At 42.6% G+C, this 24,230-nt stretch overlaps 1 protein-coding gene across 2 annotated transcripts in view; it reads left to right on the plus strand.

Moving 5' to 3' along the window:
• Window positions 1-24,230, plus strand: part of adamtsl3 (ADAMTS-like 3) — a 197,453-nt gene that overhangs the window by 115,540 nt on the left and 57,683 nt on the right. For both annotated transcript variants that reach the window (XM_085275485.1, XM_085275550.1), the window contains exons 7-8: window positions 6,089-6,215; window positions 18,681-18,755. In XM_085275485.1, the coding sequence (XP_085131611.1) occupies window positions 6,089-6,215; window positions 18,681-18,755 (202 nt within the window). The remainder of the gene's footprint in view (window positions 1-6,088; window positions 6,216-18,680; window positions 18,756-24,230) is intronic.

Raw genomic sequence — 24,230 nt, forward strand, 5'->3', positions numbered from 1 at the left:
TGAAAAGTTCTCCTCTCCTCCACTTTAAAGTTGTTTGGCCACAAACCTCACCTGCCAGGATGTAACAGGCAGTTTCCAAAGAGACAGCATTCACTCAGACTGCTTCAGGTACATCATTAAACTGAAAATAATAATGAGGCCAGACACACTCAGTCACGCAGGTAGACGGGCAGTCATGGGAGGCAGATGATGGATGCGTGCTCTAATGGCAGCTGCTGCGAGACCCGGCGTGCCGAGAGGCCACTGGGCACGCCGGGTACTAACGGTGATGGAGGGAGTGTGGAGCAGCGAGCGGCTCTGAAGCGGGAAGTTTGTCAGTGACGGAATGAGGCCAGTCCCTGCTCTGCTGCATGTAGTTTATGTAGATTAATAATACACCACACGTATACACGGAGACCAGAAAACGAGTCGATCCCAGGGAGCTGCAGTGCATCGTGTCGTCTGTCACTGTGTTTGTCTCCCCGTCACACTTTGTCACCTCGATAATCCTCGGCTTACAGGGTCTCTGCGATTGCTCTAAAGAGGCGTTTGTGTTCAGGGTGAAAGTGCGAGTTCATTCCATATGCCCCATAACAACACATCCGCTTCCAGTTTCCACATTTCCTGCAGCTGGCAAAGTCACAACGACGTCCAAAGAGTCAGAAGCATACAGAGCATGAAAACTGACATAAATCAATTCAATATTTACTTTTATTTATTTATTTTAGCAAGTAAGAAACTTCATGGAGGACACACAAAGCGTACGCCCCACAGAGTTTGCAGAGTGATGCCATGGACAGGTGTGGCATTCTGACCGCTGACGAGAATAACACCGATCATCGCTTCATCGCTGCACCTGTTAGTAGGCGAGCTATATCAGGGAGGGAGTGAACATTTTGTCCTTAAGGCTGATATCACAGCAGTATCAACACCACATCGTCTCAACTCTGCAGGCCAGGGGTGTGTCACAGTGTGATGGTTTGGGGGAGGTTCTGCTGGGAAACCTTGGGTCCTGCATCCATGTGGATGTGACTCGACCTCACCATTAGGGTTTTAATAATCGATTTATTGATTATAATCGATTCTGTCTTGGATAACGTGATATCGATTCATTAAAATCCTGAATCGATTTTTTAATATAAATTTATTTTGCCCGAAATGCCAGGATCTCAATTTCAACAACCACCAAACAGCTAAGACAGTAAATGAGAGCAGGTACACGGCTTCTGCACAAAGACGTAAACACAAAGCACGCAGCCGCCGACGGATCGGGATCAGTGAGATGTCGCCTTTCTCACCCGACGGCACGGACACGGTCGGGGCTGTTTGTTTCCTATTACTTACTTCCGAAAAGAAAACCTAATTTTCTGCAGGTCAACAGGCTTCTGAACAAATTTAAACTTTTTAAAATTATGCAAAATGCAAAATGCTCAGCCGTGTTTCTGATCAAACTTCAGAGGTAATGTTCATAAGTTGATTAATGGTTTTCTTTCGTTTTTGATCTACTGCAGAATATTTTTATAAAATCCAGGCCAGGAAAATCTCCTTCATGTTTTTCTGTGTTTTATCTTCAGCTGCTTTGACACAAAGGCCTCTGCTGTGATGCTCACACCTTTGATAAAGTCTGGAAAGTGTCAGCTTCCTTTTTATAGATACAAAAATATGTAAATGTGCTGATCTGAATTATAATATTTCTGACTGTCTGAGGCAAAATTTCCCAGATTCAAATCGAATTGAATCGAATCGGGACCTTGTGAATCGGAAAAGAATCGATTCTAGAAATCAGTGACGACACCCAGCCCTAGTCACCATCGAGCCTGGTTCTGCTTGAGGTTTCTTCCTGTTAAAAGGGAGTTTTTCCTTCCCACTGTCGCCAAAGTGCTGCTCATAGGGGGTCATATGATTGTTGGGTTTTTCTCTGTATGTATTCTTGTAGGGTCGACCTTACAGTATAAAGCACCTTGAGGCGACTGTTGTTGTGATTTGGGGCTGTATCAATAAAACTACTCAAAATGTTTTTATTGAGTGATTTTGGATACAGTTTATGAAGAAAAAAAGAGGGAAACACAAAAACTTGTTACACTAAATACAAAACAGAACTTCTCATGTTGGAACAAAAAAAAAAAAAAGGAAAACAAACAAAAAAATAACAACCCAGGATGGGCGATCGATACTAACAAAGCCTTTCCTTACAAACCACACAGAAGTTAGCTCAGTACCACTGAGCTTGACATTCCCATTAACACAGACACATATCGGACCTGCTGCTGACACGTTGGTGCAGATACCACAGCACGCCTGCAGGGGTCGAGCGGAGGCCACGCTTCGAAGGGTTAGGGGGACCGACGCAGTATTAGGTCAAAGTGTTATGTCTGGTTGGTGTAAAATACTTCTTGAAGTTAATTTATTGGACGCTAAAAGCCCTTCAAGTCTTCTAATTAAGAAATAGCGCTGAATGTGACGATTGAAAGAACTAAATCTGCGATTGTGACATTGCAGAATAGAGAAAGGTGTTTCCAGCCATTAGCAGTCTTGACCAAGTGGTCTTTAAAAGTGGTTTAAGAGTGCTAGATTTACGCAGTGGTTAGTGATACTGGCTCATGGCAGGAAGTTCCTGGGTTTGAATGCTCTTGCCAGTTGCGTCCTTTCTGTGTGGGCATTGCCTGCTCTATGAGAGAGCGTTTGAACCACACATCACTTCTCAGCACATTTATTCCAGAAGCTGTGCCAAGCCCCCTTTATGACTAACAGTGGAGCCAGGAGCAGACCAGGTTAGACCCAGATGATGACAGATGTTCTCTTCATCGATGACGTCCATTTTCATGTCCGTGTAGGATCATTTTGACCACCTGGGCCTTTCTGTGTATTCATTGGTCACTGCTGAAAAGCATTCATAGTTTGCCGTGAGTCATTTTCAGTCCTGCATTCTGAACGCTTCATTATTGCTTTTTAAAAATATGCAGCTTGTTTTTGAAATCGGGGACGGTCTTGTTTATGTCCTGTGCATCTGAGGAGGAAACGTTTCCTCCACACTCATCCTGGTCACACTTAATTTGTCTTGTTATTTAAAGCCAGGATACAAGGTCCCAGTGACCCACAAAGAAATACAGAGATGGGACTGATTATACAGAATATGTTTGAATGTTTTCCAAGTTGAATTTTATCCTAGATTATTATAGGCCAGATTTGATTAAATCACCTTCTACCAGGTAGTACAAGCTCATCTTGACAGAGTTTGAAGTCTCAAAATCTGACTGTTCCCTAGCAACCCAGACTTATATTTGGAAATAACTCGATTGTCAGATACGTCCGTATGAACACACACAGTCTTCGGGCAGGGGTCAACATTTTTGGTAACAGAAGCTTTGGCTGGATGTCTGATGATGGTTTAGCTTCTCGTGATCTCATGATTCACCATGATCGTGAAAGTCCTGGACGCCTCTGTGACTACAAGCAGCAACTGTGTATTCCCTGACTGGTTAGCAGGTTGATGGAGCTCGCTGGCTGTTGCTCCACGAAGGGTTCAACGTTCAAGTTTAGAGACGGCAGCTTTGCTTCGTCCTGCATCTTGGAACTACAAACCCCCATCCTGAGGGAAGAAGCTGAGGATGGAACCATGACTTAGAATTGATAAAGCCATCCGTCGTACCTGTTTAGAGCACAGGCCAAACAGGGCTGTGACTCACCTATCGGACGACTGGACCACCTCACTGTCTGCTTCTGTGAGGTTTTCTCTGTGACAGAGGTCTGACTGAACCATACCACCAAACAAAAAGATAAAACAAAGTTAAAATTGTTCAGTCAATGTGGAAATGAACAGGTTTCCAGTGATCCTTTTTGCAGACCGATTTGCAATTCTCATCAAAATTCAGTTTCTTGTTGATTATGGTCCCAAGATATTTACATGATTGCACTTACTCTGTTTTTTTTTTTTTTTACTTTTTATTTTCATTTTTTAAATTGAAAACGAACAACAAACAAACAGAAACAAACAATAAAAGACATTTACAGTTATGGGACAGAGTAGGTATCATCAACTAGCCAAAGCTTGACTGGCCATTATGACCAAAAAAAAAAAATATTCTCAGGAACACACTCTAGTATCTTTATCTTTCAAACATAGCCTCCACCCTCTGAGGACCGAACACAGAAAATACGGGCGTATTAATAATAATAATAAAAAATAATAATTATAATAGTAACAGTATTGGTAATTACAGAAATTTAAAACAAAAAAAAAAGAAAAAAAAAAAAGAAAGAAAAACATATCGTGTGAACCCCTCCCACCATCCCCCCACCCCTTTACCCCTGTATGGCTCTCAACTTCATCACATTCGTGTATACAAACAGCCCATATTTACACCCGTCTATACACAAGAATCAGCACAACATTCAAGAATTCTGATCAGAAGGGCCTAACCGAGGATCAATTCAGGGTAAACCCAGAGGAATTTACGTCATCTCTATATTCTGTCAAGTCCAAAGATGGTAATACTGAAAGAAATGGTCCCCAAATTTTTTTAAAGGTTCCGTATTTCCCTTTTACACTATGTGATATCTTCTCAGGTGTACAGTAGGATGCTAACTCATTAATCCAATATCTCAGTGTTGGAGAATTTTCAGATTTCCAATGTGTCAGAATACATTTTTTAACTGCAGTACTCGCAAGTAAAATAAAATATTTCTTGTGGTAATCCACATTTATAGAATCTATATCACCTAAAATCCATAGTTTTGGGTCCATTTCGACTTGGATCCCAATTACCCTTGAAATTATTTCAGTAGTCCGTCTCCAGAACTCCTCTATTACTGGGCAATTCCACAGCATATGAAGGAGATCACCATCTATCACCTTACATCTCAAACATTTGGGAGAGTAATTAATATCAATTTTATGTAATCTGTAAGGTGTATAATATGTCCTGTGGAATATATTAAATTGCATTTGTCTATGATTTGTAGAAATTAACATGGTCTGTGCCTGTTCCATTAGATGGTACCATTCTACCTCTTCATAAACATAGCCCAGATCTGCCTCCCATTTTCTTTTCAGTGACGTTTTGTTGTAGTCAGGTAATTTTTCATTAATAATAGTGTATATTGAAGATACTATTCCTTTTATTGACTTCCATGGTTTGGTGCAAAGATGCGTTTCAAAAGGACTTTCTTTAGGAATCTCAGGGAATGTTCCTTTAGTTTTTTCTTTGATCCAGTCTCTTATTTGTAGAAATTTAAAAAAATTTTGGTCTGGAAGTTTAAAATTTTCCTTTAGTTGTTGGAAGTCAATAAATACTTACTCTGTTTTTTGACCTTTAATTAAAGTGACTCCGTGCCTATAATCATTCACAAAGAGGTTTACAATGCTGCACCGAAAACCTCAGAGGGATTGGTTTGGTTGCAAGCAGCTCATTGTGGGCTGGAAAATGCTCATTTGCTAATTTGTCTGCAAACACAAAGCAGTGGTGAAAATGTGCCAGAAACCAGAAAAACCAGAAAGTTTTTGAAGGCTGCAACACTAAAACACAATGTTTAAGGTTTACATTAATGTTCTCGCTTCCTGTTTTAGGAGCTAGCTGTCTGAGGCTAGCTTGTTTGCTTGCTAATCTCGCTTGCTAATCACCTGTGGGTAAGAACTGGGGGGTCCAGATTTTGCCTTGACGAACTGCTTCACTGTTTGCTGTTTCTGATTTTGCCGGCTGTCCATCCATGGACGGGAACAATGACAGGAGCAGATGAGGCCTTGAGGCGCTCGGGTGTGAGCGTAAACATCTTGCAGAGTCTCCACACAGAAGTCAGTCAGCAGGCTGTTAGAGAGACCTGAGGGAGCCGGGGGACGCCTCCGTTTTAATTATGTTGCAGTGCAGTCAGACATTGGCTGAGAAAAAAAATGACCAAATGTTCATTTAACGACTTTCAGAAGCGCACAAACAGACTTTGGTTGAGCTTCTGGCTCTAAACTGTCCATCGTTGGAAACTATTGTTTGGCATGTAAATTATAATTAGACTGAACGTCCTCGCTGTTGGTCGGAGACATAATCCAGCCTGACTTTGTCCTGCAGCTGTCTTTGTTTCAGCCTCTTCTCTGTCTTTGTGCTTGTTGCGTGTGCAGGAGGTGGGCTGCGATCGGCAGCTGGCCAGCGGTGCCAGGGAGGATAACTGCGGCGTCTGCGGTGGCGACGGCTCCACGTGCCGCCTGGTGCGAGGACAGGCCCTACCCCACCTGACTCCCGAACAGTGTAGGTATCAGACGGCCCTGAAAAAGAAATTCCACGTCTCCTGTCGTGTTTCATGCTCTGCAAGCTAATCATCAGCACTTTAATACCAAAATACTCTTTGCACATCTTTCTGAGTGTTATTAAGTCTGTCACCTTCCTGCCTCCTGCAAATGGCTCAGTCTGAGCTTTCATTTTAGAGAATAAACCATCAGCTCAGGCCTAATGTCTCCCTGCTGGTTCCAGAAATGTAGACAAAACGTGGTCTGTATATGTGCCCGGGCTGCCTCCCAGTCAGGCTCGGTGGGAAATGCATTGTGGGTATCACCTGGCTTGACTTGACTGGTCAGTTGAGCCGTCCTGGCTTTGGCCTCCTCTTCGCCTGCAGCCTCTATTTATTCATCAGGGCTGGACTATTAAAATGCCATCTGGCTTCAGCAGCCTACACTCTACCCAGCATGTTTTTATAAAATCAGCTTCAAATCTGAAAGAACAACAACAAAGAAAAACCAACGGCACATAACAGGAAGAGTCCAGCATTAAATGTGCTTCTGGAAATGAGTTTTAATCAATCTCATCTTAAAACAACAGAAGAGCATCAATCGTTGAGTCTGTCAGGAGAGATTAGCTGGAAAATGATTGACGAGCGCATCTGTATTCATTGCTGGCTGTGGATTTCGGGAATATTGCTAAACAAACAAACCAGTTGGCTTACCAATAAATACATAAATACGTAATGTTCACCTCTCAGCAGTTTGCTTTGAGAGAAACGTGACGCTGGAGCAAAGCTGAACAGAGATGTCTGCCAGGTAGTGCTCGCTCCTGACTGAGCGGAGCTGCCAGCAGAACAAATAACAACTTTACAACACTGTAAATGTGAAAACGCACTTCAAATGTTTCCAGGGCTTCTCGGCTTTTTCCCCAGGTTTTAACAGCTTAATGAAGTCGCTGCTGGCAGCAAACACACATGCCAGAGTTATTGGCCCTGGTCGTGTATGTATATCAAATGTTTCAAATGAAGTAGCGCTGGCGTGCCTCGCAGAGTGGAAATGAATATGGCTGGTATTAAAACTCACAGCCAGTGACCGTGTAAATATTTCTGTGGCTTTTAACGTGTGGAATGTATTTAGAGAAGGCCGGGGTGTGTCCGCGCTGCTGAGGTGGAATTTTATACAGACGTAAGAGTTCTGTGGAGTAAATGAGTTTGTTTGAGAAATGCAAAACGTAGAGACGAGAAACCACAAAGACACAAAAATAAGTTGAATAAAACTTCAAACATGTATGTGAATCTAAATGTAATTTCATCTTTAATGACACAAAATAACCAATCACAGCTGCTTATTGTTGGTCAAAGCGAGTGAAGCTGTTGCCACTTCTGATCATTTTAAAACATTTGTTCTTATTTTTGGAACAAAGGAAGAAAAATGTAGCCGCAGGTCTGCTGTCTCTGTTTCTGCACAGCTGCACGAAGCGTCCACGCGGCCTTTCTTCTTTCCCTTATTACAGCCGCGAGGCCTCAAGGTGTGTGTGTGTGTGTGTGTGTGTGTGTGTGTGTGTGTGTGTGTGTGTGTGTGTGTGTGTGTGTGTCAGAAGCTTCGCCCGTACCAAACTCTCTTCTGCCAACTTTAGAGTTAAATCAGTGGAAAAAATAAACAAGAACATAAATGTGGTCGGACGTCCAGTGAAAGTGTTTCATAAGAGGTTTGATGAGTAGCTGTACGGAGGTGCACCTAAAACTTTCTCTCTCGTTAAGCTCGGAGTCCACAGCCAATAGCTTATTTCCTCTAATGGGCACAAAGATATTGTTGGAGGACTCAGGTCAGCAGCGTCATGTTGTCCGTGTCCTCGTCTGATCTTCGTCCAAAGATGTGTCCATGTTGTTTCAGTGCTGACCACAGGAAGCCTGTCGTTCAGTGTACGCTGCCGTTACGCTGCCCCGAGTTTATTCACAGTGGAGCACAGAAAACAAACTCTTTAAACTATTTTAAACACATCTCAGTTTCAATTCCATTCAAAAATCATCTTATTTTTATTTTACTTTTATTTTATTTACATCTTTAGAAGTTGGACGGGTCCGTGTCCTCCTCTTTAACCTTTAACCTTTAGCCTGTGATGGTCTGTGAGCTGAGCAGCTGCTGGACGTTGTCCCGTCCTGGTCTGATGGCGGTCTCTAGCTTCTCTGCTTCGTCCTGTTTCATGACGTCTGATGAACTCTGACCTCAGATCAGTTTGCACTTTGCTTCAGTGGATTTTAAAGGAGCTTCGGAGGAGGCGGGGCTGTTTCTGGAACACGGTCGCATCTGTCTTCTTCTCTGCATGATGCAGCTTTAACCTGCACGTGTGGGCGGCACGCTGAGCCCACGCACTGATGTCACCACAGACTCGCGTCTGTCTAATGCAGCGCACAGATTGCAGGCAGCTTTCGGCTGATTGGTGAACCTCTGCCCAGCTCATCTTCTGAGAAGCTCTTTTCAAACGCTGTCATGTTCCTGACCTGCTGCCAAATAAGCTGATTACAGCGTCGCTCCGGCTGTTGCTGTTTAGTGAAATGTTCTTTTCCAGCCTTTTTGTCACTGTCCAACTTTTTTAGAGACACGTTGCTGCCTCATAATTCAAATGAGCTCATATGTTTCATGAAATAATAAAATGTTTCCATTTAAATACTTGATATGTTTCCCATGTTCTGAAATATGTCTTTGTGATTTATTTATTGCTTTCTGTTTTCATTTCCTGTTTACACATTAGAGGAGGCGTCTCTTATTTCGATCTGCAAACGACATCTTTTCAGTGAGTTTTTCTGTGCAGGGATATTTGTTAAAGGAACAGTGCACCCATGGAGCTTCAGTTAAATATTAAAATAGTTCTCAAGAAGTGATGTGCCATCAAAACCAGCCTCCTGAAGTTGGACTAAACCCAGTGAAACACATTACGACAGTGACAGGTTTGTGGCGTGTGGCCGGGTGGGCGACCCGGCACGAACGCCAAAGCAAAGGCGAGATTTAAACGCACGAGTGCGATCCGAACACCAGCATTAAGCGCTCCACAGACGATCAGCTTTCATCCCGTGTGTAGTTTGGTTCATTCAGAAACTCCGATGTTGTTGAGACACAGCCGCACAGCTGAGTGAGCACAACTGCACACAATGAATGCAGCGGCAGCGAAAGGCCTTTATCCTTTGTTGGGAGGATAACAAATCCATTTAATATATGCTACGGCCTGTTAGCGAGCACAGCCAGAAAGCTGAGCAGCATTTAAATCCCCACAACAAGACGTTTTACCAGCACTCGAGGCGGCCTGGAAACAAAAGGCAGCAACTGGGAATTTGCTGTCAAGCGGCCCCAATTTCAAACACCAGATTCAGACTGACTGTCAGTTTGAATTTAGTTGGACTATCCTGTTATTTTGGAGGGTTTGTTTTACTTCTCTGCATCTGCATTTTCCACGTGACCTGACATTAGTCGTTTTCCATCAGTAAGAACACATCGGACTGCAAAACACATCGAGGCTTCGATTGCTTAGCAGAGGTCCTTCAAAGACTTGCTCTAAACTTTCCCTGAGTGACTCAGGGTTTTGTGTTTGTTTAAAACATCGACTGTATATAAAAGATTTCGGCTGCAGCCGTGCTTTGGAGCCAGAAGTGGCCATATTTGGATCAGACGAGTGCTAATGTCAGACGCTGTTAGTTAATGTCTGCATCCTTAAATGTATGGGAGCTCCGCCTCCTCGGATGGTCTGTTGGTACAGCGACCTCACAGCTGCCATATTATTGGTCACATGATATCATGAAAAGGCTCCAACAGCACAAACACGGTGCAGAGGTCCAGTTCAGGTGAAGCTAGCAACTTCACCATCCACCTGTCATTCAAAGAGGCCACGCCCCTAATAATGCATGTTGTTAAGAAGGGGAAATTATCTCTGGAGACCAAACAGTTTGTGTTTCAGGCTGTAAACGTGTTTATTTCTGCTCTGTGAGGACTGACTCACTGCTGATGTCTCTGCTGGACGTTAGAGGAACTGCAGGCCTTGGTGTTTCAGCCCCGCTGGTTGCTGCTCTGTTAAAGTGCTTGCAGTGGACATCACTCTACCTGAGTTCTCTGTCAGCATCCAATATAAATGCTCTCTGATATCTACAAATGATTTGGAAGCACTGCAGCCTGATCACATTTTGTATTCTAATCTGTTTCCCAGCGATGCAGAAACTCTCGCTGCTTCCTCTTCCTCCCTTTCTTGTTTAATCTCTGGTTTCTTTAAGCTCGCATCACGCCAAGTCAGATTTCGTTTGGCCTTTTTAGCCTTACCTCCCTGGAGGACTGCAGCAGAACAAACATCTGCACTAAATGTCAGTGGTTCTGTGCAACACATTCTTCATCACTTACATTTAGTTTCTTGGGATTAAGATTCCAGCCAATTTGGCAGTTTCCTTTTTGCACTCCCCAGCCTCACGCAGAGGTCGGTCACCATTCTCTGAGCTCTAATAAGCTAATTGGTGTATCTGTCCATCACTTCTCAAAGACCGGGCAGGGAGATTTAATATTCCGTTTCTGGATCTTGACAAATTTAGATTAGAACTTTAGCTTGAAGGTTTTTCCCTTTGAAACGACTGAAAACAGGCTGCAGGAGTGCTGATCGCAGAGAACAGTCAGCGCGCTTCTTCAAGTCTGTGCTGATTTGAAATGTGAGGACACTGGTGTAATGTGTCACCTTTAAATGTAGTTTTATGTGTAGAAGGTAAAGACAGTCGAGAGGCTCGAGGATCAGATGGTACAGTTTGTAAGGTTGCAGCAATGCCAGAAAAACATAGACTGTACAAAAAGATGGACACCACCACCATGATGTCACTCATAGCTTCAAAAGTCTTTAGTTGGGTATTTTGGCATTGCACTTACTTCCTCCATACATGAAATTACAGAGTTGATAAATGTGTTATTATAAAAATAAGAAAAACGAGTAATTTGGAAATCTGTGAAAAACATGTTTAAAACAAAAAACATTACTTATTCAGTAAGTAACCAACTAAAGTCACATTATATACTCGACTCTGAGTCGCACTGGACTGCAGCATTAATCAAGCATAACATTCAAAAACTCTTTTTAATGTTCAGGAATGAAGTAAATAATTGTAATTTGACATATTTGTACAAAATAATAATTAGATTTTTTTATAAAACAATTAAAAAATTAAAAAATTGATGTAGAACAGCTCTAATTGTGTTTTATAATTATTTTGTTTTAATTAAAGAGGTTATTAATCACTACTTAATTTTGGTAATTTCACTGTATCGGGCTGTAAACATGTTTATTTCTGCTCTAAAGTTTTAACATGGGAGTCTGTAGGGACTGACTCATTGCCAGAGCCTCTAGTGGACATTAGAGGAACTGCAGCTTTTGGTGCTGGTTTTATTTTTCAGCCTCTGAACCATAAACCTGCGACATGAAGGAGGCAGTCGTTACAGTTTTTATTGAAGTGCTGCAGCTGCTAAACCCAGAGTCGGTACAAACATGTGAGCGTGCTCCACTTTTAAAATAATAATATCTGCAAACGTATTGAATTCATTATTAACCTTCATCATGGACGGCATGTTTTATGGATAAAACGAAATAGCCCTGAAATATTTTTAACCAGAGAGGCAGCAAAGGTCGTTAAACTTTGAAAGTGTGGATTTAAACTCGGGGATATCTTCTGTAGCAGGAGTATGTTCATTCAGCATAATTTGGCTGTTTTAGGTTGAATTTAACTGGATACACATTATGTTTTACAGTGACTCTTTATCCTTCGGCACTGCGGATGTTTGCTGAATGTGGCTCTATTACCGTTACGAATCAATACCTATGGTTCTAAACTATATTAGCAAAAGCATGTGCGGATAAGGCACGACAGACGGATGATTAAAATCATAAAGCATCTGTTCTTCATGAAGTCTCATGTTTTTCTTTTTGGATTCAGATTTCACAGACAGGTATACAGTTTATGTGCAGGAGGGTCAAATTTAAAACCATGAACTTGTTATCATGATGAAGTAATTTGCAGCACCGAACGTCAACTGCATTTAGGAAAACTCAAAACACCTCGTTTATACAAGATTTACACACAAACACAGCATTAAATAAAATCACTGGTTTTGGTTTGACGAATGTTGGAAACATCTGACATAAAGTGAATATGAAAATATTAAAAATCTATATTTCATTGGTCCGCAGCTAAAAAATGAAGCTCCCAAACCTGCAGTTCCTGTAACGTCCAGCAGGGGCAGCAGTGAGTCAGTCCCCATAGACTCCCACGTTAAAACTTTACAGCAGAAATAAACGTTTACAGCCTGAGACAAACTGTTTGGTGTCTGTGTGTCATTTCTCCTTCATAACGCCTGTGCGGGGTGTTATGAAGTCTAAGGCTTATTAGGGGCGGGGCCTCTTTGACTGACAGGTGCAGGTGCTGTTGGAGGCTTTTGGAGCATTTTTCATGTGATATATTATCGCTCCATCCAAGAATTCGTCAGCTATCATGTGACCTGTCTTAGAATAAACACTAGGTGTGTTTGTGGTTCCAGGACACCTTTCCTGGGTTTCACATCATAAGCGACTGCACAAGTACGTCTGACTTCAGGTCCCGTGAATACGTGCTCTGTGTCTCTGACACTGGCTCGGCGCCCTTGTTATCCCAGGCCAGTGGGGAACCTGTAAAGCCTTCTCACACAACAATCAAAGTTTCCGGCTGGAAGGACTCTACCTGTCAGACTCATTTGTTTTCCATCCAGTTTGTAAGTTTCCGTCTCCCGTGCTTTGTCTCCTGCCCTCGGCTCTAATGTCCCAGAAGAAGAGAGCCGATAAGGTTAACCAATCACGCACATTTATGCCTACCTTAGTGAGAGCGAGTTTATTTACAGACGCGCGAGTATCACCTTTGTTCCTCCTCATCCATTATTCATGACCCCGCTGTTTATCAGTCATTGCATTTGGAATATGAATTTGCAGCAGTATTCCCTAAAGCCTCAGTTTACAGAGTCGACGGCCTCGTGTGAAATGAGCTGTTTATCTATGTTTCATTTCATAATTTATTTCGAAGGTTGCTTAAAAAACATAAAAACAACCTGGCTTTATGTTTAATCTCTATTTTAGAGTTCAAGGGGAAAAAACTGCAAATGGCTGCAGCTGAATTTATTCCATAGCTTCCATAAATTTAAAGGCAGATGCAGTTTTCCAAGTATAATTATGTTTGGGGTAAAGCCCAGCGGCTCACAGCCACAGCGTGTTAATTGAGCTCGGCTCTCGTTTGTCGCCGGAGGAGAAACTGACGTTTATAAAATATAGAAAATGGAATTAAGTCTGCGTTTGTCTGTGGAGGTGTCGCCTCGTGCCCACGCCTCCTCGCTTACCCGCCGTGGGACAAACTCGTCTACCATGAAACCTCACAAAGTGTTTCACAGCAGCGAATGCTTTCAGTATTTTGTTGTTCCTGCACGCTGCGACCTGCACAGGAGAGGCGTGTGACTGACTAGTTAGCGAGGTGACATTTAACAGCACACACGTGGACGTTATTTAGAGCCGCGGAGGAGATCGCTGCTTCTGTGCAGCTGTAAAGCAGCAGGCAGGACAGCGCTGCGGTGTGGTGGTCTCCTCACGTCAGCCTTCACCACAAACAGGGAGCTGAAGGCGAGTTTCTCCTTCGTCCAGCTAACGCGTGTAATAACTGAGAGCTGCCAATTAATGCTGCTAAACAAGCTCCATTAATGGACTTTCATTTTCACCTTGGGGCGGCTTAACAAGGTAACACCTACACTGATTAACATCCAGGACACAATCTGGCAAGATGTTGAAGAGGTTTAAATGCCCCCTTGTGACCACCACCACCACCCAGCCACCACCTACATATATAATATCTGCTGCCCCAAATCTTTAACTGTGAAGTAGTGATATCTGGATTGTGCTGGCAGCTGCACCAGCAGCTGTTTTGCAGGACGAGGAGCACCTTTGGCTGCTGCTGATGTTAACTTCTTACCAAGCAAATTCATGAGCAGGATAATGAGATGCAGCGTGAGCGTCGACTCAGCAAGATTGGAACACGAGTGAACCTTCAAATCAACAGATTTCCACCTTTTTTAAGGAAGCTCTGTGCTGAAGATTTGGCTCTAATGAAGGTGTTGTGACTTTATTGGACGCTGACAGGCGAGAGACGAGTTAGTGGACTCGAGTCAGGGACATTTACTCCACTCTGTTGGAAGAATAATGAACGTTACACGCTGCTGCCTCTCCAGCCTGATGGGATTCAGATAGCTCCTTCAGATGTTGTCCACTCTCTCCATCATCACACCCCGCTCTGAAGTCTGCTGTTGAGCTCGAGTGTCAGCACCTGTGGTCTTTCAACGAATCCCGTCTGGCGCTGCCTTTAAGGATGTTTGAGTATAAAATGTCCTTCTGCTGTTTTACGGTTTAACAGCAGAGGTGGGACCAAGTCATTGTTTTGCAAGTCTCAAGTAAGTCTCAAGTCTTTATCCTCAAGTCTCAAGTCAAGTCTCAAGTAATGTCAGGCAAGTCAGAGTCGAGTCTCAAGTCCCTGGTGTAAAAGTCCGAGTCAAGTCACAAGTCTGAAACTTTGAATTTCAAGTCCTTTCGAGTCTTTAAAAAAAAAAAAAAACGAAAAAATAATGTTGCAGTTATGCTAAATGTAAATATTAGACCATGTAATTTTAAAATCTGTGTTTTTCTCAACACATGACAAAATAGTGAACTTAGAAAATATACACAAATTGTGAAATTGCACCTCTTTAAAATGCAGCTCAATTAAACTTAGCTCCAAGAATAATTTTCACCGACAGTTCTGAGATAAGCTGCATGTTATTCTTGGATGCGGTTGTAGGACCAGCTTTAAAATCGCATGACAAAAATATCATACACATTAAAAAAAACTGCATCACCAACGTAGCCTGGAAAACATTTGCTAGTTAGATGAAGTCAGGTATCTCATCGTAGCATATTTATATGCATATTTATAATCATACGGCTCTTGGAGTGAGTGCATACACTCATGAAGTTTAGTAACTTCAGGTCACTGCAACAAGCCCAGGTACAGTTTACCGACGGATGGGTGCAGGACCTTGAAATGCACCGTGTAGAACGAAAGATCATCGTACCTATCATAAGTTTACCAGTCTCACAAATCGTCGTCATAAATACACATTTGTTAACCGTTTATTAATAGGACCTTTGAGCTCAACGGTAATTAATTAGCAGTGGAAATAATTTCTGGTAGCATCACAGAAATGTAGCAGTGACAACAATACTGTATGCTGTAATCGTACTGGGCAATTAGTGATACAAAAAACCTGTTTTATCCTGTGAATAAAAGTATATGTTTTTGTCAATGTACCATAATAACAGAAGCGAAATGCAATATTGTGTCAGGACAATTCACTATTTATGCACAATAAATAAAGGAGCATAGCGCGACAATTTCTGTTCAGCGCCAGACTTGCTTGTAACCTATATCACCAATTATGTTATGAAAATGACGCATTAACTACAACAGCAGACTGACCTTTGTGTAAATGCTTGGAGCAGACTAACCTGTGAGCTGGAGGGTTCTGGGACGTTATATTTGGTCTTTGAATGGCTGCAATCCAGGCCACCCGTTGCCTCTTTGTTACTTCGGAAACATGGCTCGAACAATTTCTCTTCAACGACGTAATCCGATAACAACCGATCTCTTTACCCGTCGGCTTCCCGTGGCTGTCATGCGACCGGCTATTGCAGTTAATAATACAACAGCTTCTTGACATTTTTGTGTTTCTTTTTATCGCTGTGTGACTGATTTCAATTGAAAGCCTGCGTGCGCTAGTACCGCTTGCCACGAGTTCCCAGAATCCTTTGCGGTTCTACCCGTGAATGACGTCACATTTTCAATCTCTATATAATATGCATGTTAAATTTTATATTTGGGGTAAAATATCAAGTCTTTTCAAGTAAACCGGTTCAAGTCCAATTCAAGTCCCAAGTCATTGGTGTAAAAGTCCAAGTCAAGTCACAAGTCTTAGAACATTTTTTCAAGTCAAGTCTAAAGTCATAAAATTAATGACTCGAGTCTGACTCGAGTCCAAGTCATGTGACTCGAGTCCACACCTCTGTTTAACAGATTTACAAATCCACACTTTCATATCTTACCTCCCCGCTTCTTTTTTTTTTGAGTAGATGTAGAAAAGAGTAAAAAATTATTATTACATGCATAATCATGGTGGCTGAAGAAATACTCTATTATTCTCTATTTGTACTCCCTTCTTACCAGTGATGTCTGGTCCAGTATGTGAATGAATATGTGATCCTGTCTGAGAAAGCTGGATCGGGTCTCGGTGACAATAGGCCAATCAAGGCCAATCTGTGCAATTCAGTTCTATATTGTTCAGTGGTTTCTGCTCCACCTTTCAGCACCTCTGCACCGGTTAAAGAGGATGGAGGAAGCTAACAGGAAAGGGTCAGCAGTGTGGAGGCTTTTCAGACCTCCAACACTTTTTCTTTGTTTTTTTAAGTCTCTCATTTCATGTCACTTTTAACACATGGATGGATGGATGTTGTGACTCTTCAGAGGCAAACACACTTTGAATATGGTTATGATTAGCAAAAACTTTATGGTTTGATTTAAAGAAAAACCTACATGTCAAACATCTTTCAAACCTCTCCCACAAGGTGGTGGTTGGTATGGTTGTATTCTTTTAACCTGGGACATGAGTGAACGCACAAGACTAGGAACAGAGCACGATCTGATAGCCCCGTGTCCCACATCATCATTATAAATGTTGTTCCAGGTTCAACATTGCAAGTGACCAATCACATTGTTGTGATGTCATACTTTTGCGACTTCGGAAAAAAGCGTCGTAAAAAAAAAAACTACTTAACTTGCGAGAAGCCGCCTCTGTCCGCCGATCCAGCAATTTGAATTCTTTGCATTTCAGGATGCTGTTCTTTAATAAACGGTAAGCATTATGGTAAATGGCCTGCATGTGTATAGCGCTTTTCTAGTCCATAGGACCCCAAAGCGCTTCACACTACATTCAGTCATCCACCCATTCACACACACATTCACACACTGGTGATAGCAAGCTACATTGTAGCCACAGCTGCCCTGGGGCGCACTGACAGAGGCGAGGCTGCCGGACACAGGCGCCACCGGGCCCTCTGACCACCACCAGTAGGCAAACACGGGATTAGTATCTTGCCCAAGGATATTTGGCATGCAGCCTGGGATCGAACCACCGACCTTCTGATTAGTGGCTGACCTGCTCTGCCACCTGAGCTACAGCCAGTGTTGCATATTGTTCTTGCAACACTGGAATTTCATAAATGAATGATTCGCTTGGCTTGCAAAAGTATGACGTCACAACAATGTGATTGGTCACTTGCAATGTTGAACCTGGAACAACATTTATTAAGATGATGTGGGAACAACACCGACACGAGGATATCAGATCAACCAAGGAACAGGACCCGGCCTGGTGGTTGTGAACTGAGGCAGTCTGCACTGATGACCACAACTCGTCTACAAAGCATCTCCTCCAGTAGTGGACGTAACAGAACTGATTGTATTCTGCCTATATGCCTGCGTAAAAGCAATGTCCCTGAGGGCTCGTGTCATTTTGCAGTTAAATCACCGTCCTGCAGCAACTTTGTGGAGGAGTTTGTGTTTCTGGAACAGATTAACTGAGATCTGTCACAGAAAAAGAAACATTGCTGTATTATTACAGGATTGCATACGATAGCCAACTTGATCCCATTCAGTCGGCGACTAATAGCAGGCTGACTTTCTCTTATTGCTGTTTTGTCGCCGTCTTGATGCAAAGACATTTTAAAGATCACAACTCACCACTGGGCACAGGTCACAGACCTGGTCCGCTTCTTCAAAGCAACCATTTCAAAGACAACACAGTTGCAGTAACTTTGGTGTTGCTGCGTTTTCCAACCAGTTTTCCTTGGTGTGGCTGCAGAATTGTGTTGGTGATCCTTCAACTTGATTTTCAGGATCTGGAAGAATTCACAGGGAGGCACATCTGGCGAATGGTCCAAGACTGAGCGACGATGCTCTGTGCCAGCACACGGTGGTCCAGCAGTTCGTGTCGTTCCTCTGAATGGTCGTTCCACTTCCCCAAACATTTCCAACATGAATGCATGAAGCTCCTCACCTGATGCTCTGCCTCCAGGATTCTCTAAAGTTTTGATCAGATATTGTCAGTGTTGAGCGAGTCCTGTCGGACTGTAGCAGCCTCGTTCCTGAAAAAAGATGCTGAAGGGGATCCAGTCTGATGCTCATCAAGTGTCAGTATGTGAGAAGTTTTCAAGCGAGGCTGGACTACTTTTACGGTAAAAAACATAAAACCCAAAACATGAGAAGGCAGACAAAGACAAAACGTTTCCTCTGCAGGTGTTTGGATGTGTCCGCCTCTCTGCTCAGTGACGGTTGTTGTGTTGTCAGTTTAACCGAAACCTTTCTGATCTTTTTTCCACCTGCAGCTCTGAAGACGGTGCTGGAGGTCCCGATGGGAAGTCGCTTTCTCAGACTCAACGCCAAAGGCCCCGATATGATCGGTGAGTCTACTTTGTTCCAAAAGCTGAACAAAGCAAAGCTGATGCTCAGTTTGACAGTGTGTCCTATGAAACTCGTGTTTTTCACACCAGGTTTTTACACACATTCGCGCTTTGATCTCTTAAGAACTTAACATAATAATGTTACAGACGATTTCAAGTGAATTCAGTTTCTCTGTAAGGAACACATTTATGGTGAGAGGATTATTTGTCTCGTGCTGGTCTGTGGACTGAATATGAAGAAGGATCAGTCAATCAAATCTGTGTTTATTGCTACATGCAGGCATGACTTTATGATCGCCGTGTAATCGTCTCACAACAGGGTGTTTATTAAAATGTGCTCTGAATACCAAGTTGCTGGTTTACATGTGATGATTTATGAGAACATGATTGGGTTCAGTTTGCATTTTTAAACACTGTTTTAATATAATGACCTCTCTCACCGCGGCAGAAGCTCAGCTGAAGGACAATCGACCACACAAACGTGAGCGAGAGTAGCTCACCGTTTATTCTGAAGATTCTCGACTTGGCTCCTGGTTAAAAGAATCCTCAGACCAGCTCTTCATCAGGTTTTTTACCAACACCAGAGACTCGTTAACACATATTTCTGTCAGCTTGGCTCAAATAAAAAGATGTCGTCGTGCTCAAAACTGTTTGCTTTTGCACTTGTTCTGCACGTTCGTGTCTCTTTGCGAGAAACAACAGTAGCTGCCTCTGATTAAATTTTCCCTGATGTTGGTTTCCGTCACTTTTATATCTCGTGGAAATCTTTCCCTGTGCTCATCGCCGACATTTTCAGATTTGTTGGAAAGAAGTTGCTATGAGAACGTAAAGCGGGCATCTTCAGTGATGTTGTGGGACTATTTCCTGCTTTCAGCATGTTATTCACAAGCTCGGCAAAATTCTCTGTGGCTGCCAAGAAAATTCTGGAAAACCTGTACGAATGCTTCCCATCGCTGCTGGTTTCCTTTGGACTCATCTTTAAGCAGCAGTTCACTGTAAAAACTAACAGCCTTAGTTATGGCTTCACTTTTCTGGAGACCAAATTATTTTTTTAAATGCTGAAACGCATCACTGTTTCATCCTCGCTGTCTAATGTTTGGAAGGTCGTAACAGAAAAACAGGACGTGTTCGATGAAAATGGCTTTCAGATCTGGAGTTAGCAGGTGAAATCTATCAAAGTGCAGGCGAAGGAGTCCCAGTAGCACAATGCTTGTTGACCAGTGTAATGGGACGCTGCTACAACTTGTAGGCCTGAGTATGGAAAGTCCTGTGTAGCACCTAAGGACCATCAACACAGGACCATACGGAGACCTTTAAATAGAGGGAACCATCTAATGTGGTTTGTAGTGATGCATTTCCTCAAAAAGAAGCTGAACCAGGGACAAATATGCTTCAGTTTACAAACCTGACTTACAAGACAAACGAGACATCGAGCACAAAGACTTAACATCCAGTTCTTACGTTGGTGGTCGTCATCGTATGGCCAAGAGTTTGAACCCAATCAGAGCCCTGATGAACTCCAAGTACAACCAAACGTGCGTGAACTGGTTTTATGGCAGTGTAAATATGAAATGAACCAGAACTACATTTAATCTCTGGGTATTTATGTGAAGCAACAAGGGCAAACTGGGGATCTGCCCTTCCCAGTCACCACCACTGTTCCCAACACACATGCACAAAGCTGCTAATATAACACATCTGCAACAATAATAATGACAACTAGTACAACATGAGAGTCCCAGTAACCAACACGAAACACAACACTGAAACTGTAGCACAGCACTTTTTACAAATGTTGTGTTGAGACAAATGAGCCACTCCATCTAAAATCAGCTCATTTTTACAACATTTCCTCCACCGTCTCAGATTTGCTAGTTTTTAGTTTTAAACTTTTATGCTTTTGAAGTTTGCGTAACAAAAATGATTGCTGTGAAATTTTAGAAAAATGGTTCAGTGACCGAATTTGAGAAAACGAAAATATCTGAAAAAAAATGAAAGATAAAAGCTGGACACTTTTACTCGTCTTTCATATCATCTAAACAAATCTGTCATTTTGACAGCTTTTAGCCAGCATCCATCCATTCTTCTCATCCTTGTCACAGTGTTGTGTTTGTGGGGGTGGTGAAGCCGATCCCAGCTGTCTTAGGCCTAAAGTTTTATGTAAATCAGAGTCGGTCCAGCAGGAGCTGATTTGAGATTCCTCACATGCCACGTTGTGTTGTGTTGATGTGTTGGTTTCCACAGTGTCACCTGATAAATAGTGGTGATAGTTTGGACAGTAAATCATGCTTTCAGCTCCAAGTCCAGACCTGGGCTCACCTTGTTATAAAACAAACCAGAGATGTGAAGAAAAAACTTCCCTGCACAGCCGAAACCCTGCGATTCCCATCCTGCTGACTGCTTCGTTGCATCATTTGGGTTTTCTGCTCTATTTTATTGTCGATTGAAAAAAGTGAAGGGTCTGAGGGCGAATGCAGATACGTCAGCACAAACCTGATCCTAAAACAGCTCCAAGATGTTCTGGCTGAGTCAGAGGCTCCTGATTCGAGGAGTAACCCAGAATTTCTTTGGCAGGTTGCTCATCTGTTACCAAGAGCTCATTTTAGAGGAGAGACAGAGCACAATAGCAGAAAACAGGTCCAACACACTCATTTACAGTTCAGAGAGTTACTCCTCTGTAACTAAGCATAATATCAAACACGTAATCAGAATTTAACACCAGGTAACTTTAAAAAGATGAACAACTTCTTTTCATAATGGGCCAAAGACTCCACGATTTCCTCTCCCGAATTTTTCATTTTTTCATGTAACATAATTAAGATCTTTTTTTAAAAACATGGAATATCTTGGAAAAGTCAGACTTAACCTCCACCAGATCACCAGCAATCTATCCGGGGTCCAGGTCAGAGGCAGGGTTTGGGTAAATGTTAAGTTTTAGCCGGTTGGAACAGGAAAGCCCAAAGATGTCCGACCCCGCTGAATGTTAAGAGGTTAAATATAATCACAACATGAAAAATGGTGATGCTTTGTCTTAGACTGACAGATTAATTGGATTTGCACCAACCTTTTGTGAGAACAAAGTCTTACAGAAAAGCACAAACGATCTGCTCTTTGTTGAATTCAGACTTCACGGAGTTCAAACTGTTTCATTCTGACAGCACAGGCCAGATTGATCCACGGCCCCAAAGCCAGAGGCGAAGGTTGTGGTTTTCCAGCAAAGGAAGAAGCTATGAAACTCATCAGCGTCCTGGCAGCGGATGGAGAGTTGCTTTCTAAGCTTACTGGAAGCTATTGGGAGTACATAAAAACTAGAGTGTACTTCCAAACACAAACACACTCTCTGAAAACACTCAGGAAAAGATTACTGGCCCATATATCTGCCAGTAGATTTTAGTATTTTGTTCCAAGAGGCAAGCGCTGAGGCAACAAGCACCAGCAGGCGAATAGAGGTGGACTGTGTAATTTAGCCTGAGCAGCCGGAAAGTGAGGCACCTTCCCACCGCTCACTGTACAATTTCAGGTAGAGTGAAGTTGCTCTAGGCTTTTATACCTGCACATTGGCTTTTAAGGCGCTGAATCATCCTGAGTGATGATGCACAATCAGCTACAGGAGTGCACCGACAGAGGCATCCAGTCCTTTTACAGAGAAGCTGTGCAGCTACACTCAGTGTGCCAGGTTCAGGTACAGCTGTGCTCATTAACTCATTGACCTTAATGAATTAATGAATATGTATCTGGTTGGGCCCACATGTTGGCTTTAGGATTACACGTTTTCTTTTGTTGCACAGTTTCTGTCCCAGATAACAAAAGGGGCGTGACCAACAGCCGACATATTCATCCAAAAGCCACATGAGGATTTGGGTGGTCTGTGCTTGGTTGCCAGAGTGACAAACCCATAGCAATTCCACAAGCCAGCCAACAATGAACCAAATACAGCAGGAATTTCTTAGTATGGGCAAGCTATGGTGGCACTCCCATCGGTTTAAACGGGTTAATGAGCCGTGGATAGCAACCAAAAGTCACACAAACGGCAAACTAATTCTATTCCAAGGCTGGACTCGTTTGTAGAGTTCAGCAGTCAGAAGGAGCAGAGCTGCTCTTCTTGCCCATCATATGAAGACACTGCTGGAGTCTGAATACGGGTCTCTTTGGAAGTTCTTTGGATGCATCCGCCAGGGATAGACCCGAAGACACACCAGTGGAATTGCTTCTTCTTTCCTGGCTTTCGAGAGTGCAAGGATCCCCAAGGAGGAGCTGGAAGACGCGGCTGTGAGGAGGCTACAGGAAACTCTGAGTAATTAGAGGTGGTTTGCACCTTTTGGAGACAGCCTTGGATCTCTTGTGAGAACTCTGTGCTTTAATGTAACAGGCCTGCGTACTTCATATTACTACTGATTTTTACTCGTTGGAATGGAGTACAGCAACTTTTTAGTCTCTAAGTCACAGATGTCAGACCTGCACCTGCAGACAGAACCAGAGCAGCACCGTTTACAGTAAAACAAACTCTGAGAGGAAAACTTTATTTTATCACACTTGACAGAACACAGGACTTAATATTGGATCTTAATATGTCCATGTGTATGGACATGTGCAGGTATATATGTATGTATATGTATACATATGTATATTTAGTGTGTACATGTCTAGAAATAGGAATAGTAGTGGTACAATAGTTATGTCAAGCTATATAGTTTATGTCTTCCATATTTCCAACCATATCCATAATCACATACTGTGTGTGCTACCATTGTATATAGTGTATTATCTTACTTTTTTCACTGATTGTACTTATTTGTATTTTCTTCTGATATCTGTACCTGAGCTGAGGTGATGCAAAAATTTCCCCGTTGTGGGATCAATAAAGTCTTATCTTATCTTCTACTGATGCAAAGTTTATGTTTTCTACTGTATCTTTTTGCTTTTGAAAAAGGGGATACCGAAAATGTGGGACTTTAACATCACTCACCATTTTAGAGTACTCTGAACTTAATACTTTTCGTCTATCCTGTCTTCCTTCTCTCACCCCAACCAATCACAGCAGATGGCCCCGCCCCTCCCTGAGCCTGGTTCTGCTGGAGGTTTCTTCCTGTTATAAGGGAGTTTTTCCTTCCCACTGTCGCCAAAGTGCTGCTCATAGGGGCTCATATGATTGTTGGGTTTTTCTCTGTATGTATTATTGTACTACTGTGAAATATAAAGCGCCTTGAGGCGACTGTTGTTTTGATTAAGCGCTATATAAATAAAATTGAATTGAGTACCTTTGTGAAATCAGCAGTGCAGTACAGTAAGAAGACCCCACAGCTGTTACAGATTTGGTTGTTGTGTCTTTGTTACCTGGTTTGCCATAATGTCTCTGATTGTAACGCTTCCCAAAAACTCATCTTCTCTGCGTTGTAAGCTAACGAGGTGAGTCACACAGATCTCTAGTTTTTATCTCCAGTATTAGGTAAGAACTTGTTTCCTCTCGGTGGAAGT

The sequence above is a fragment of the Mchenga conophoros genome, linkage group LG1 (assembly GCF_057382185.1).
Source record: "Mchenga conophoros isolate Kocher_MC1m ecotype Shallow Benthic linkage group LG1, M_conophoros_male_GT1.1, whole genome shotgun sequence".
NCBI lineage: Eukaryota > Metazoa > Chordata > Actinopteri > Cichliformes > Cichlidae > Mchenga > Mchenga conophoros.